At 38.7% G+C, this 17,094-nt stretch overlaps 1 protein-coding gene across 15 annotated transcripts in view; it reads left to right on the top strand.

Annotated features, from left to right (window-relative positions):
- The window catches only part of NCOR1 (nuclear receptor corepressor 1), a 172,933-nt gene that overhangs the window by 123,150 nt on the left and 32,689 nt on the right, over window positions 1-17,094 (top strand). For 14 of the 15 annotated variants that reach the window (XM_054571176.1, XM_054571186.1, XM_054571180.1 and 11 more), the window contains 9 exons: window positions 5,140-5,300; window positions 7,149-7,269; window positions 7,365-7,466; window positions 7,826-7,926; window positions 8,557-8,725; window positions 10,573-10,713; window positions 12,370-12,453; window positions 12,926-13,182; window positions 14,353-14,713. In XM_054571176.1, coding sequence (XP_054427151.1) covers window positions 5,140-5,300; window positions 7,149-7,269; window positions 7,365-7,466; window positions 7,826-7,926; window positions 8,557-8,725; window positions 10,573-10,713; window positions 12,370-12,453; window positions 12,926-13,182; window positions 14,353-14,713 — 1,497 coding nt within the window. The remainder of the gene's footprint in view (window positions 1-5,139; window positions 5,301-7,148; window positions 7,270-7,364; window positions 7,467-7,825; window positions 7,927-8,556; window positions 8,726-10,572; window positions 10,714-12,369; window positions 12,454-12,925; window positions 13,183-14,352; window positions 14,714-17,094) is intronic. The other variant, XM_054571181.1, reaches the window with a different exon arrangement.

The raw sequence follows: 17,094 nt of genomic DNA, 5'->3' as shown, positions 1-17,094 counted from the left end.
TTAGATTCGCGTGGTATCCTGATATTTAATCATAATCTGGTGGTCTTAAAAACCGACCTCTATTTATATTTTTGATTAATATGACATCAAGGTGTTTATTAATATGACACCAGTTTGGTTCAGGGTGACTCTACAAACTGGGACAGTTGATTATATTTTATCCCAAGGTTAAGTTTTGTTTTAAATAACCTACCTAGTATGTTCATCCAGCAATTTATTTAACAAGTGTCTGAAGTCTTTCCTTAGTTAATAGCTGTCCTATAGTTCATTGTAAAATATATTCTTCCAAATAACATTACATTTGCAGTTAAATTGTATGTATGTAGAATGTTTGACACAAATATTGTTAATGCAACATCATAGAGTAGTTTATAGGATGTTAAAAATAATGAGAATGTGAGGCAGTGCCCTCCGTAGTCCTGGGATCTGCCTCTTCAACAGGGTTTGGACGGAATAGACGTAGGGACGCCCCTTCTTTCCAACTACCCTCCAACCTCTTCGAGTCACTACCTTTGGAACCCCCTCAGCCATCCTCAGCCTCCGAGACCGGCCAGCTTGCCAAAGAACCTTGAGCTCCCACACGTACCAGAATTTTTCCACCAAGGTGGAGGCTGCTGTCAACGTCCTGGCCCACCTGCATCTGCGGGCCTCCTACACCTGCCTCTCTCTGGGCTTCTGTTTTAACCATGACAATGTGGCCCTGCATGGCATGGGGCAGTTCTTCTGGGAGTTGGCCAAGGAGAAGCATGAGGGCATCGAGCGTCTTTTAAAACTGCAAAACCAGAGCAGTGGCCACCTTCTCTTCCGGGACGTGCTGAAGCCTTCCCAAGATGAGTGGGGTGACACTCAGGTGCTATGGAAGCTGCCTTGGCCTTGGAAAAGAACCTAAACTGGTCCTTTTGGGTCTGCATGTCCTGGCTTCTCCCCACACAGACCCTCATCTCTGTGACTTCTGGGAGAACCACTTCCTGGATGAGGTGAAACTCATCAAGAACATGGGCGACCACCTGACTAACATCTGTAGGCTGGCTGGCACCCAGGCTGGGTGGGCAAATATCTCTTTGAAAGGCTCCTCCTCAGGCAAAGCATGACGAGGAGCCTTTGGAGCCCAGAGGCCTTTGAGGGGCCCCTCTGCATTTTCCTGATATCTGGCTTTTGCCTGAGCCTCTCCCTGAAACTGCTAGACACCCTTTAAACCACCCTGGAACTGTCTCCCATGCATTGGACCAAATGGAAACAATAAAACTCTTTGCAGCAAAAAAAAAAAAAAAAAAAAAAGTGGATTTATGTATAAGCCATCACTATTTATATAGACAGGCTGGTACAGTCCAGACTGTAGGACCATGGTTTTTATTTTTCCCTTCATGGTCTCATTTCAAAACAGACAGAACCTGTTGCCCAGCTTTTTGATTGTATTCATTTTCTCTTAATGTCAGTGCTATAAATAATTATTGTAAATGTACCCTTTTAAAGTGACATAAAGCCTTTCCATCTATAGAAAAAAATATCTTAGGGAAGAATTGTTTTCACTTTCCAGTAACATTTACACAAGTTGACCCTTTGGTTTGAAGCCTTTTTTCCTACAGTGAAGGAACTCAAATTTCTATATGTTGAGATAGAGTTAGAATTGCACTTCTAAAAAGCAGGTTAACCAAATAATTGAAATAAGAGTAAATGCTTTGAGGCAACTGAATCTAGTTTGCTTATTTTGTTTTTGTTGTTTACTTCCTTATTTTTTCAGCTCTGAATACATAGTGATTAAATAGTTGTACTTAGAACCATATAAATTTCCATTGTTTCTTTTTCTTTAACAACGACTATGACAGAGTGGATTTTTCCATATAATTATAAACCTATTGGGAATGGCAAAACAGTCGAGCATTGATTTTATAATACACTATCATGTTAAATTCTCCAGAAAGGAAGAAGTAGTTTTCTTTTGAAGTTGGTTTATTTCATAAATCTTCAGTGTTAGAACACTTAATATTTTAATATGTCAGAGAAGGAGGAGTACTGTTATCTTGACGGATATCCCAGAGGCATCTGAAATTCAATACCCAGCACTTCAGAGAGACAGTAAGCTGTGCATTAGAGGTCCACGCCAGGAATTATATTGCTTTTGAAAAATCCCTGGCAGTGTGACCTTAGTTGGGCAGTTAGGCGTGATTCTTTGAGCCTCAGTTTCCTTATCTGTAAAATGGTGTTAATAATCTCATTGGTCATAAGGGCTAAATGAGATAATTCATGTACACATAGTGCTCTGCAAATAGTACATACTAAGTAATAGCTGATATTGCTACAATTATTTCTGGTTTTTAAAAATATCTTAGTAAACCAAAGAAATTTAAAAGTTTCTTTGCCTTGTACTAATGAATCTTTCTTTGAAAGCAGTTACAAACCCTCCACTTAATAGTGAAACGCCAGAGACCTTCCCTTGGAGGGGAACTATCGAGTGCCCACCATTACTTTAATATAGTACAGTAGGGAAAAGTAGAATCAAAGAAGAGGTGTAACTGTTTGAAGGGAGAAGGCTTTTTATACACAGGATAATATTACCTACCTAGAAAGCCTAATAAGAATAAACCGAAAAATTATTAGAGCTGAAGGGAATGTTCGTTAAATTTCTAAGAAAAAATTAATATACAGAAATCAACATCTTTCTGTCCTGTGTATCTATAAACTCATATATGACAAAGGTGGTTTTCCTAGCAACAAAATATAAAATACCTATAATTAATTTTGAGCAAAGAATGTGTGAGATCCACATGAAAATGCATAGGTTTCTTAATTAGAAAACTCATTATTGTAAAATGTTGTCTTCTGTATTCATAAATTTAATGCAAGTCCAGTGAAAATTCCAGTGGTACTTTTGGGAGGAACTACTCAGAACGATTTTAAATTTAGATTTATATGAAAGAATAAATGGATAAGACTAGGTAAGCAAAAGAATAATAATATGAACAGGAATTTGTTCTGGGGGACATTAAAATGCCACAAACCTAGGTGGTTTGGGTTATGGTGATTTCACTTTCTCTTTGTGTTTTTTTAATTTTCCGAAATTATGTGTCAATTTCATTTTAAAAAGGGAAAGTTATATGTAATATATATACATATATATTTATTGTATGTCTTACTGTGACTTGCATGTATGTCCTTTAAATGCCTGAAGTCTTTTCATGCTTTATGTGGAGATAAATTACATGGAGTAATTTTTGTTAGCATTATTGCAGTAAAATTCATAGTTTTATAAGCGGTGGTAGGTTTTTTGGATTAGTTCAGTCTGCATCTTTTGAAAGGCTGCTTCTTCCTTTTCTTATCACATTTATTGCTCTGTGTATTAAGTAGTGGGTTTCAGCTGGCTAGTTATAAGATTTGGAATCCTCAGAGACCTGACTTCTAATTCAGGCCAGACTTGAATTCACAGAATGCCTAGATAATCTGGTGTTTGCCTGCTGTGGTCTTTACTGCAAGTGAAAACACTTGATTTTCCTAATGAGAGGAAAGAGAAGTTCTTTTTCCTTTTGAAGGGAAAAATTATAATTGAATTTTTGAGGATTTTATTAGGCTATAGTGATGGTGTGTACACAAGAAATTTAGGTTTATAGGGTTTCTTAACCTCTCTGTGGAGGAATTTTAGGCCTTGATGTTAGTATACAGTTGGATCTGCCCCTGGATGACGTGGTTTTGGTCCTTTCACACTTACTATTTTAATTTGGGGTTTTTTCCTTATTTTGATAACTTTAACTTTCATAGGAAAATCAGTCGCTTCTGTGCCTCATGCTGAAGTCAGATGTGCTCTAGAGCAGGAAGCACAGAGGCGCAGTACCGCAGCAGGGCCAGCGTCACCGTGTGAGCTCTCTCCGAAAGGAGCCAGGCAGGCCGCGCTGCAGCCCCGCAGGAGCGCAGCCCGCTCTAGTGTCCTGCCGGGTAAATGCTGTCCCTCTGTGCAGTGGCTGCGGGCCACCTACCTACAGATGTTAGACATGGGTAGTTTAATCTTGTGAACTAAGTGCTCTTCCTGGACATGTCCTTGTTTTTTCAAAATTACTTTCTTGTTTCTCTGCATTCCATCACTAGTTATGTTCAGCGGAGAGTCACTGGGCCACTGGGAAGTTTATGCCGACACACATATACTGTGACATTGACTAGCTTTCCTCTTAAGAGTACGAGTACTTTATAAAAATCTTGAGATCTCCACTTTCCCCTACTTACCGCAGAAATTCAGGAGTCTGAGAGAGCTAGAATCAGTAAATGTTTCTCAAATTATGTAAGAAACAAAGATGACATATAATTGGTTGTTAATCTTGTTAGTATATTCTCCAAAGTTGTGATATCAAGTACTCATAAGGAGCACCCTTTTATCTTACCTCCATGGTGAGGTCCAAAAAGTGATGGAAAAGGAGAAAAAAAATCACCATATTTCACCATGTATAATACATACTTTTTTGCCCAAATTTCTGAGGGAAGAATAAGCATGGGCATTATACATGTGTATAAGTATTACATACCATGAATATAATAATGGGTATATCTATCCTGTGTATAGCCCTAGCTGGTGTGGCTCAGTGGATTGAGCGCCAGCCTGCAAACCAAAGGGTGGCTGGTTCCATCCCCAGTCAGGGCACGTGCTTGGGTTGCAAGCCAGGTCCCCAGTAGTGGATGTGTGAGAGGTAACCACACATTGATGTTTCTCTCCCTATCTTTCTCCCTCCCCTTCCCTCTGTCTAAAAATAAATAAATAAAATCTTAAAAAAAATAATCCCATGTATAATGCATACAGAATGTGAGTGCACATTATACTCGGGAGAGCACTATACATGGCAAAATACAGTATTAGAGATTGCTATTTACATGCTAAGCAGAAATAGTTTGAAATGAACATTAGCTTTTTCTAGAGCTCTGGTTTGACAGGGAGTTGAATATTTCAACCTCACAAATACCACTAGTGACCTGAATATGTATACAGGTTTAATTCAAGTGTCAGCAAAACTTAAAATAAAAATGTTCATCCTCAGCTTCATCCTGAACTTACAATTTAATTTTTGATTCAAAAATTTAGGAATGACTGAGATAGGTAAAATGTTTCAGACCAGGAAATTGACTATTTTAAACCTTTCCCCCCACCTCCCCTTTTAAAAGCCCTCCAGCCTGCTCCACATCAAGTGATAACTAATCTCCCTGAAGGGGTCCGGCTTCCAACAACTCGACCCACTAGGCCGCCGCCTCCTCTCATCCCATCATCCAAAACCACAGTGGCTTCAGAAAAACCATCTTTTATTCTGGGAGGCTCCATCTCACAGGTAATTGAATACGGCTTTGGTAAAAATTATCTTCCTTCTCATTCTACTTTGTCAGAATCCTAATAAATAAAAATCTTTGTATGTGTATGAAGGGACAATGACCAGAAAATGCAGCAATCACTGCACTCCATGCCACACAGAGGCAGTTTGTATGAGTTACATGCCCAGACTGAGTGACCGTGGCATACCAACCACCTGGTATAACCGTGTGCTCTGGAGTTTAGTGTAATTGAAAATGGAATATTATCAAGTAACTAGAATATTTGTTGACTATCTATTATAAAGGCTCTGCATATTAAACTACAGATGATTGTCAGACCCTAGTTTATTCTGACTATGGCTACTATATATCTTTTTTTATTTTTAATATCATTTGCTCTTAGCCATTTGATCAGTTTTGACAATTGTGCGCAGCCAGTGACCGCTCTCTGGCCAGGTTCTATCGATTAGGACACTTCCGGACACTTCCGTCACATTGGAATGTGTTCTCATGCCCTGCCCTCAGCAGACCTCTTCCAGTGCCTGGAGCCGCTACTGTTCTGCTTTCTGCTGTTGTACATCAGTTTTGCCTTTTCTAGAACTCTATATAAATTGAAGTATACAGTGTGTACTCTTTTGTTTCTGTCTTTAACTTAGCATAGTGGTTTTAGGGGTTTATCTAGGTTTTTGTGTAACCAGTAGTTTCTTCCTTTTTATGGCTGAATACGACTCCCGTGTATGAACATTCGTTTATCCATTGCCTTGTTGATGGAAACCTGAACTGTTTCTACTTTTGGGCCACTAGGAATAAAACTGTTAGGAATATTTTTGTACTGAGCCCTTTATAGACATAGGTTTTCATTTCTTTTATGTAATTCCAACAATAGAATTGCTGGGTATATGTATGTATTACTTTATAATTTTCCAGAGTGGTTCTACAATTTGACACTACCACCACCAATGTATGATACTTCAGGTTGCTCCATTTCTTGTTGTCAGTTTTGTTTTGTTTTTTCAAATTTTAGTCAATCCAATGGGTGTGTAATATTTTTGTGGTTTTATTTTGCATTTTCCTGGCAACAAATGAGGTTGAACAGTTTTTGATATACTTAACTGGCTATTTGTACTTCTGACTGTGAAGTGATTATTTAAGTCTTTATCTGTTTTTATTGGGTCTTTTTGTAACTAGATTGTATAAGTTCTTTACATGTTAGAGGCAAAAGCCGTATATTCTGCCATCAAATAGGTTGTCATTTTTGATGTTTTGTTGATGGTTTCCTTTGCTGTGTAAAGCTTTTTGGTTTGAAATAGTCCCATTTGTTTATTTTTGCTTTTGTTGCCCTTGCCTGAGGAGACATCCAAAAAAATACTGCTAAGACTGCTATCAAAGAATTTACTGCCTGGGTTTTCTAGGAGTTTTATGGTCTCGGTCTTATAGTTAAGTCTTTATTTCATTTTGAGTTTAGTTTTGTATGCTATGTAAGAAAGCAATCCAACTTTTTTTTTTTCCCATGTATCTGTCCAGTTTATGAAGAGGCTGTCTTTTCCCCATTGTTTATTCCTACCTCCTTTGTCATAGATTAATTGATCATGTAAGTATAGAGTAATTGACTATATGAGTGTAGAGTAATAGACATTTTTTAAATTGACCATTTTATTAATTGTGTATTAGTTGACACTTTATTAATTGACCATATAAGCATAGAATATCTGACCGTATAAGGATTTCCTTGCTCTACAAAACATACTTTAAATTTTGGGCATTGGGGTTGTAAGTTTTATAAACAGAAATGTAAACATTAAATTTATAATTTATAGTTGACCTTGTGAAAAGGCAGTGTTATTTTAGTCTTTTAAAATTATTTTTAGGGAACACCTGGCACTTATTTGACTTCTCATAATCAGGCTTCCTACACTCAAGAAACAGCTAAGCCCTCAGTGGGCTCCATCTCTCTTGGACTACCACGGCAACAGGAGTCTGCCAAGTCAGGTCCGTGAGTAAATACGGTGTTTCTGCATTTGTAGCCTTGTAGTCAGTAACTCAGTGTTTGATCTCTTTGTTTTTCTCTTTTCTTTGCTCCATAGCTTCTGTAACCTACATCAAGCAGGAAGAATTTTCTCCTCGAAGCCAAAATTCACAACCTGAGGGTTTATTGGTCAGGGCACAACATGAAGGAGTGGTCAGAGGTAAAAATATGCTGTTTGGCAGAAATATTAAACTTTTGTCCCCAATAAATTTATTAAAGTAAGTAATTGATATGTTTAATGGTGGGTTTTTGAGTTAGAGCCTTTAAATTCTAAGTTTAAGTTTTCTTTCCATATAAAATTTATTTAAGACCTTTGAAATTCCATATTTCAGCATCCTTTGTAATAATTGCATTTTTTTTTTAAAGTACATCTCAATAAATCAAACTATTTTTTTGTGCTGCTATTTCCTTCTCTTCTTATCCTTTTCCTAAGTAGGGGTTGATTTTTTTTGTTGTTGTTGTTTGTTTTCTTTGCAGGGGTAGGGGATGTAAACTGCAAATGATTTTGTTTTTATTCAGGTACCACAGGGGCCACTCAAGAAGGAAGTATAACTCGGGGGACCCCAACCAGCAAAATTTCCGTGGAAAGTATCCCATCCCTACGGGGCTCAATCACTCAGGTTTGTTACACTCATTTCTGAAATACTATGAACACTAGAGGTCAGGCCTCAAGAGCTTTGGCTGTTCCAGCTATATATTGCAGTTTTGTGATTAAGCTGTTAATCTTGGGTTATGGGACTGGGTTTCAGTGGTGGTAAATCCCAGGTCCATAAACTTTCTGCATAAAAACATTGAACTGCTTGCTCTTTCTTCCTCTTACCACATTATGAGAGAAAGTTATGGCACTCTAAAAGTTACAGCTTAATTTATTGTCTTATTTTCACTAGAAATTTTGAAAAAGCTTTATTACATTTGCATGATTTTAGGCCTTAAAACAATTTTTTTCCACCAGGTAAGTGCCTTCATAAAGGTTTGAATTCCCAGTGGGGAAAGAAAGCTGATTCAGCTCATATATTTATCAGCATTTGAAGAGATTTTGTGTGTGTGTCAGTGTTCAAAGATGAAGATATATAATATTTTTTATATTTCTAAAACCTTAATGTGTGATTCTTTCCCATGTGCTTGTTTTCTCTCCCCTGAAGACACGGGCTGATCTGACTCTCCGTGCAGTAGGTCCCATTTTCTGAGTGTCTTGCGCTTCCGTGGACCTCCAGTGACTTCTCTGTTGCTTGTGTTTGATTTGATGGCAGGGTACCCCAGCTCTGTCCCAGGCTGGCATGCCCACTGAGGCTTTGGTGAAAGGACCCATTTCCAGAATACCCATTGAAGAGAGCAGTCCTGAGAAAGGCAGAGAGGAAGCTGCATCCAAAGGCCATGTCATTTATGAAGGCAAAAGTGGACACATTTTATCCTATGATAGTAAGTATTACGTCTCCACACTGAAGCCAGTCCTGTAAGTGTGTGATTAAAAACCTTGCCTCTGGTTCCGCACGTACTTGCTTTAGGGAGTTAGTTTCCCTTCCCTAAGCCCAAGTTTCCTCTCTGTAAAAGGACTTATTAATAGTACCTTCTCATAAAATGTTTCAGAAAATTAAGCGAGACAGTCAATAAAAAGTGACAGTGCAGACCTGCCAAGGGCAGCGTCAGTGGCAGCGACGCCAGCCCTCGTCTGCCGGTGCTGCCAAGGGAAAGAACCTCTGCTCACTTATTAGGGCCACTTTTATTTTAGAGAGGTTCCAACGCTATGAGTTAAGAATTAGGGAGTAGATAGTAGTCTGATAATCCTAGAAAAAGTACTGAATTTAAATTCTCCTTAAATATAACTACTTTAATGTGTGTATGAAAATATTTCTTTAGATATACCCTTAAGTTATATTTCTCCATTAATATTAGTTTATAAGAATGACTCAGTTATGGTATAAAAGCCAAGTGATGAACTAGATTTGAGTTCTCATTTGCGACTCTTTGTGATCTGGGTAGTTATTAGTTGCGCTTTATCTTTCTCTTCAAATACAAATAAATGAAATACTTGAGTACACAGTGCCTGATGCAAAATATGTGGTAACTTTCTTATTTCCTTCCTCCTCTATTGTTTTAACATTCTGTCATGTATTGGTTTTCATTTTCTTTCTGGTAAAAGAAATTAATGTACATTGTTGAAGCCGGAAGTATCCATGTCCTCTTTGACTCCTCCTCCTAAAGCTTTCCACACCCAGTCAGGCCCTCACTGAGTTGTTTCTGTTCCCTTTCCTAAAGTCCCTGGAATCCTTCCCTTCCTGTTTATTCTCTGCCGTTACCATCGTCTTTCATCTGGATAGCTCAGCAGCTGCCTAACCGACCTCCCTGCCTTCAGTTCTAACCTGTAGTCAGAACTGCATGACATGTTACATCCTGCCTGACGCTTTGTTGCCTTCAGGGTTATTGTAAAGCTCCTTGCCTTGGTTTGATCACCGCTCCATGATCAGCCTCATGCTTATCTCTTCAGCTTGTTCCCTTTCCACTTTTTCCTGGAGCCCCTTTGCCCTGGACTCCTTTTCCTAGCCTCACTCTACACATTGGCCATTAACTGAGTCAGTTTTTTTAAAATACATTTTTCATCATATAGTTTTGCATTAGCATTTACTCCCCTCGTATTCCCCTTCCCCCTGACAATCACCACACTACTGCTGTGCATGTCCATGAGTCCTTTTTCCTTTTCACTCAGTCCTTCCACCCCCTAACCCCCGAGTTTAAATTACTTTAAGGTACCGTACTCTGTCTGGTGCGGGGGGGTCTTTGTGTTCATTGTCCCCTTGGTCTTTGCCACTTCTTCCTCCCTTTACTTTCAACTTAAGCAACTATTATTTGTCATTCAGTTCTAAGCTTAAATATTGCTTTTTCTAGAGCAGCCTTATCAGTACCTGAATGTGTTAGGTTTCCCTTCCAGCATTCTCACAGCACATTGTACTTTTCTTTCCATAGTACTTAGTATCCTCTATAATGATTGCCTATTAATTTATCTGTGTCCGTCACTATTGGGTAAGTTTCATGAGCAAAGGGACTTAAAGTTAACATTATCTGTAAGCCTAGCTTAAGCCTGGAACTCAATAAGTATATTTGAATGAACAAAGACATTTTTATAAATATCATTTGCACAGAGTTATATTGTAGGTTAAGGCTAGTTTCTATATTATTGTTTTTATAAGATAGACTGTGAAATTACAGTAACTTTCTTACTGTACAATAGGCCTTGAACTCTGAGCAATTCTTGTTTCTGTATCCTGCAGATATTAAAAATGTCCGAGAAGGGACAAGGAGTCCGAGAACAGCTCATGAAATGAGTTTAAAAAGAAGCTATGAATCAGTGGAAGGAAATATAAAGCAAAGCTTGCCAATGAGGGAGTCTCCTGTGTCAGCACCGTTAGAGGGTAAAGTCTTGTTTCCAGACGTCATTTAGATACATTTAATTTTGTATAGTAAGTTTGCATTGTTGGATTAGATTGTATTCAGACTCTGTTGTTTCTACCTGGAATTTATATTAATATAGAAATGAAACCCACTAATATATTATTACATGTATAATGTAGAAAATAGAGGATATAGTAATATGAAACAGTAATATGTTTAAATTTATATTCATATTTACATATAAATCATGGTACATGTCAGTGGAAGGAAGTAAAAATTAAACATTATTGGTCATGTCATAGGTTAATTAGAATTACCACATAATTTGTAGGTGTTTCCCGTTTTAGTTAAATGAGTTTAAAAATGTAAAATTCATTATGAGAATTTTGTCTTTATTGTGAGGCAGGTAAAGTGGTATAATGGATAGAGCAAAGACATGTATTTGAATTAGAGCTTCACTCTTTCTTGGTGAATTTGTGCTGATCATGGGATAATGCATTCAGTAAATTATAGTTTTTTTTTAATGACTTTCTTTAAATCGTAACTAGCCCTCAACTGCTTAATTTTAATCTTGATGAAATACTGAAAACAGGGTACTGACTCCTCAATCTTAGAAGACCCATCTAATTTTAGATTTTCTTTATATTAAAAAAAAAATCTTACTCCCCTTTACTTTAGGGTAAATGGGTGTGGTTATTTCCAATCCTTGATTCAAAATTAACAGCAATACAGGGTGGAACAAAAGTTGTGAGTACACGAAACAGATTTATTCTTGTATTTATTTTCCATACAAACAACTCTGACCTACTTTGCCTCAACCTGTACACATATTGTACAGCATGAAATATTTTGAGGTTATTTATGACTCTTTAATTTTGCTCTGCATTTGCATCTTTGCTTTATCTATTTTTAAGGTGTCCATTTTTCATGTTTTCCTTTTCTCACAGATATATTTCAAAGCTAAACAGTGATTTTCAGTCCCTTTGTATTTTCTCTCACCTTGGTAAAGAAGCATTGGGATTTTAGATTTAGCTTTGAAAGTGTCTTTGTTTCCTTTTTTAAAAAAAATCCTCACCTGAGGATAAGTTTACTGATTTTAGAGAGGAAGGAAGAGAAAGAGAGAGAGTAATACTCACTGGTTGCCTCCTGTACACACCCTGACCAGGGATTGAACCCACAACCTAGACATGTGTCCTGACCAGGCCTTGCACCTTTTGGTGTACCGGATGACACTCCAACCACCCGAGCCACCTGGCCAGGGCTCTTTCTTTCCCTTTTGACCCATAATAGATGTCTTTTGCGGCCATTTTTTTATTTAGGAAAACATTTAAAAAGGGATAGGAGGTGTCATGTTTGATATTTCCAACTTTTATTTCATCATATTCTTCTGAATAGTTCACAAATTAAAAAAAAACAACTTTTTTTTCCATTGCAGTTGACATTCAATAGTATATTAGTTTCAGGTATACAAGCATAGTGCTTAGACATTTATATAATTTACAAAGTGATCCCTCCAACAAGTCTAGTCCCCACCTGGCACTGTGCACAGTTTAAAATGATACCCCTTTCTCCATAGAGCTTTTATCAAAAATAGATACTGTAAGGACAGTATGAAGTATATGTGAATTGACATATCCATTGTGTTTAATGCTTGAATTGCTTTCTTGTTTTGAAAGGGCTGATATGCCGAGCATTACCCAGGGGGAGTCCTCATTCTGACCTCAAAGAACGGACTGTGCTGTCTGGCTCCATAATGCAGGGTAACTGTTCGTTTGTCATGGCTCCCTCCCTGGCAGAGTAGTTGGATGTTAACTTCCAGTTTGTGAAACCTGCTTTTCAAGACATTTTTCCTTTTGAAATATTAGATATTTAAGTCTTGATTGTAAATCTTCTGTTTCTGAGCTGTATACTATATGTGCAGATGATAGTTGCCTAATCTTTGAATTAGAGACATCTTTATTGTATAAGAATCGTTGTGTGATTGTGATGAATGATGTCTTAAATTTTGAACAACCCTACAAAAATGACTGATGAATATTTATTTAAGGATCTGTTGTAAACAGAAAATTGATTAGAAACTGCAAGGTGAAAAGGCATCAATTTTTTAAAATTGTGGTAAAATATATGTAACAAATTTACCACTTTAACAATTTTTAAGTGTACATTTCAGTGTCATTGTTATGCAACTGTGGGCATTATTTTAAGAAGTATGTTTCTTGAATTTTTTTGAAGGCACACCAAGAGCAACAACTGAAAGCTTTGAAGATGGCCTTAAATATCCCAAACAGATTAAGAGGGAGAGTCCTCCCATACGAGCATTTGAAGGTGCCATTACCAAAGGAAAACCATATGATGGTATTACCACCATCAAAGAAATGGGGCGCTCCATTCATGAGATTCCACGACAAGACATTTTAACTCAGGAAAGCCGGAAAACCCCGGAAGTGGTCCAGGGCACAAGGCCCATAATCGAGGGTTCCATCTCCCAGGTAACTGGATCATGGTTCTTTTTGATAGTCACTCCACTTTAGATTGTGATAGTCATGTCATGAAGCATTTTAAAAAGTGCAGCTTACTACTAATGATAAGTACTTCTTATGAGGTCAGATCTTTTGGAAGTAAACGTGAAAGTGGTGTGTATGCTTTATCATTAGCTTTTATTGTGTCCATAGTGTGGAGTGTATAATGTGGGAAATTATGCAACCCAGAATTGGTGGGCTTGTGATTGAGACGTGCACATAGATAACAAAGATTACTACACCCAATATACTAAGTTGAAAGAATATATGCACCTCTGTGTTCATTGAAGCATTATTTACAATAGCCACGATACAGAAGTGCACAAGTGCTCATAAATAGATGAGTGGATAAAAAAAGTTGTGGTACTAGCCTTGGCTGGGTACCTCTTTTGCTTACAGCAGCATCCCAGTACGCCATGGTTGTGGGTTCAATCTCAGGTCAGGGCACATGTAAGAAGCAACCATTCAATGCATAAATAAGTGGAACAACAAATGGATGTTTCTCTCTCTCCCTTCAGAGATCTCTCTGTCCTAAAAAAACCAATAAATTTTAAAAAGTGTGGTACATATATACGATTGAATATTACTTGGCCATTAAAAAAACAAAAGCTTATCTTTTGCAACAGCATAGATGGACTTAGAAAGTATTAGGCTTAGTGAAATAAATCAAACAAATGCCATATGATTTCACCTATATGCAGAATCTAAAAAACAAAATAAATGAACAAGCAAAACAAACTTACAGAAAACAGAGAACAAACTGAGGGTGGCCAGCTGGGAGGCAGGTAGCGGGGCTAGGTGAAAAAGGTAACAGGATTGGGAAGTATAAGTTAGTAGTCACAAAATAGTCACAAGGATGTAAATCACAGCATAAGGAATATAGTTAATACTATTGTAATAATTATGTATGGTACCAGATGAGTACTTGAAATATTGGGGGAATACTTTGTAAAGTACATGATTGTCTATCTGCTGTGCTGTACTCATGAAACTAATACAAAATAATATTGAATGTAAATTGTAATCGGAAAAAATGATTACTATAGCAAGCTATCATTTCCATGAGGGACATATAGACCTTAGATAGAAAAATATTTAGCTGCTTTGGACTACCTATACTGTTTCTTTCTTTCCCTTTAGGGTACACCAATAAAGTTTGACAGCAGCTCGGGTCAATCTGCCATCAAACACAACGTCAAATCCTTAATCACAGGACCTAGCAAACTAGCCCGTGGAATGCCTCCACTGGAAATTGTGCCAGAGAGCATAAAAGTGATAGAACGGGGAAAATACGAGGATGTGAAAGCAGGTGAGCCAGTGCGTTCCCGCCATACGTCGGTGGTAAGCTCTGGCCCCTCAGTTCTTAGGTCAACTCTTCATGAAGCTCCCAAAGCACAGCTGAGCCCGGGGATTTACGACGACACCAGTGCACGGCGGACACCTGTGAGTTATCAAAACACCATGTCCAGAGGCTCACCCATGATGAATAGAACTTCCGATGGTATGTTCCTCTTGCATCCTTGTCTGATCATTTTTATTGCACTTTTTCATGTCTGGCAAGTAGTAAATGTCAAATTGTTAGCTTTGCATTGTCACAGGTTGTGCTTAAGCTAAGCGACGGAGGACTACCAGATTACAAGTAGGCAAGATGATAGGTTAAATACACAACATTTTAATCAAGAGCAGAGTAGGATGGAGTCCAGAAGTGCTCTAGAATAAGTATAGTCTTAGAGTGGGTTTGTTTTTGTTTTTGTTTTTTGAAAATAAAATGAGGTAGTATGTTTAAGGAATTTTAAAAGACTAGTGCTGGGTGTGTTTAAAGGACTCAGTAAATGGACACTATTATTATTGTTACTGGTGGATAAGGTAAGGGACATAGATTTTTGTCAGTTGGTTCCTGAAACAATGAGACCCTTAATAATAATAATGTACCCGTTTATCATTTTTAATTTTATTGAAGTACATATTAATTGATGGCTCTCGTGCAAGGTCCTTGGCTGTAACCTGCAAAAGTGTAAAGGTAAAAAATGCTTCAGGCAGTGGGAGAGGCACAGTAGCTTAGAGGGGGAGGAAAGGAGGTGCCCACCCATCAGTGGGGTGGTGAAACTGACACCTGTTGGCTCTAGTTTTGAAGAACTGCCCTGCGTAAGGCAAATGCACTGTATATTTGAGCAAGGTGACCCCGGGAAGGGGAGGTAATAAACAAGAGTATGTTTCTGGGCCGTGACAGGCAGATTTGTTTGATCATGGTAAATGTGCTATCATCAATATAGTAATAATTAGATGGCGGCGATGGGTGTATAACATTGTCAGTGTATTTTGCTACTGACTTGTGCCCTTTAAAATGGCTAAAATGGTAAATTTTATATTTTGTGTTTATTTTGAGACCCAATTTCCAACATGGTGTGGTGGGGGTTGGGGGAGAAAGATTCCCCACACCAACAAACAATTTTCAAACTTGAGCAGGGTATCCAAGAATTCAACTTATTTCCCGTACTACCTACCCAGAGACAGTGTTAGATTCCACAGGTTAAGCGTCCATCCTACATGGTTTTGCACCCTCCAGACAACATCCGGTGCTTGTCAAGCTCTTACTCCTGCTTCTGACCAATTGGCTGCAAGTTGGAGGTTCCAAGGACAACCTGCAGTGCCGGTTGCCCATTGCAGGTCCAGCGTGTGACCTGTGCTTTTGACTTACTGGAGATAAATCAGAGGTTCCCGCGGCTCCCCCTTGGGTTCAGTTACTTTCTAGAATGACTCAGAAGTCAGAGAAACATTTTAGTTACTAGATCACCGGTTTACTTGAAAAGGCTATAGCACAGGAGCAGCTCGATAACAGAGAAGCGCAGGGCATGGTAGGGGGAGAGGGGCGTGGCGCTTCTGAGCCCCTCTCCCCGCACCTCCAGTGCCCACCAACCTGGAAGCTTTCCAGGCTCAGTCCTTTGGGTTTTTAATGAAGGTTTTGTTATGTAGGCTTGATAGATTAAATCACTAGCCATTGATAATTGAATTCAACCTCCAGCTTCCCTGGAGGTCAGGGAGTGAGTGGAGCTGCAAGTTCCAACCTTCTAATCAAGTGGTTGGTTCTCCTGGCAACCATCCCCCCTCCCTAGGTGTTCTGTAAATATCACTTCATTAACAGCAAAAGACACCTTTATCCCTCTAAGACTTGGAGAATTCCAGTGGTTCTGGGAGTTGGGGGGGGGGGTGTCACTTACGGGGTTGGCTAGGGGGGAGGGAGGGAGAAAAGCATTGATAGGTTGCCTCTGGTCGTGCCCCTACCAGAGACTGAACTGGCAACCTAGGCACGTGCCCTGACCGGGAATTGAACCAGCGGCCTATATCGATTTTCGGGTTGATGCCCAACCAACAAAGCCTCACTGGTCAGGGCCACATATCTTATAAATCACATATTGCAGTGTTTTGCCACAGTTATTAAAACAATTTAGGGTAATGTTCAGTAAATGTTTGGGCATGATAGGCATTGGTGGGATCATCTAACCTCTCTGAATAGCATGATTTATGAAAGAAGAGACTGGAGTAGGGAAGAGATAGAGGTTGGTGATATAATGAGAAAGTCTGTGTGAGAGTACAGAGCAAGGAGACAGTACAGCACTTTCCCCTTATCTGCAGGGGATATATTCCAAAATCCCCGGTGGATGCCTGAAACCAAAGATGGTACCAAGCCCTAAATATAATATTTTTCCCTGTACGTACCTTTTCACTTAAAGGGAGCAGACTGCGTCTTCTCTTTGGCACATCTGAATTGTCAGCAAACTACTCTTGTGCTCTGGGGCCATTGTTAAGTACAGTAAGGCTTACCGGAACACACAAGCTCTGCAGTACGTGGACAGATGACCAAGATGGCCACTGAGTGACTCA

This window comes from Pteronotus mesoamericanus, unplaced genomic scaffold (genome assembly GCF_021234165.1).
Source record: "Pteronotus mesoamericanus isolate MK-2021 breed Mesoamerican mustached bat unplaced genomic scaffold, CSHL_Meso_final contig_22, whole genome shotgun sequence".
NCBI lineage: Eukaryota > Metazoa > Chordata > Mammalia > Chiroptera > Mormoopidae > Pteronotus > Pteronotus mesoamericanus.
Note: the sequence above shows the minus strand (reverse complement) of the source record. Positions and strands in the feature narration are given on the sequence as shown.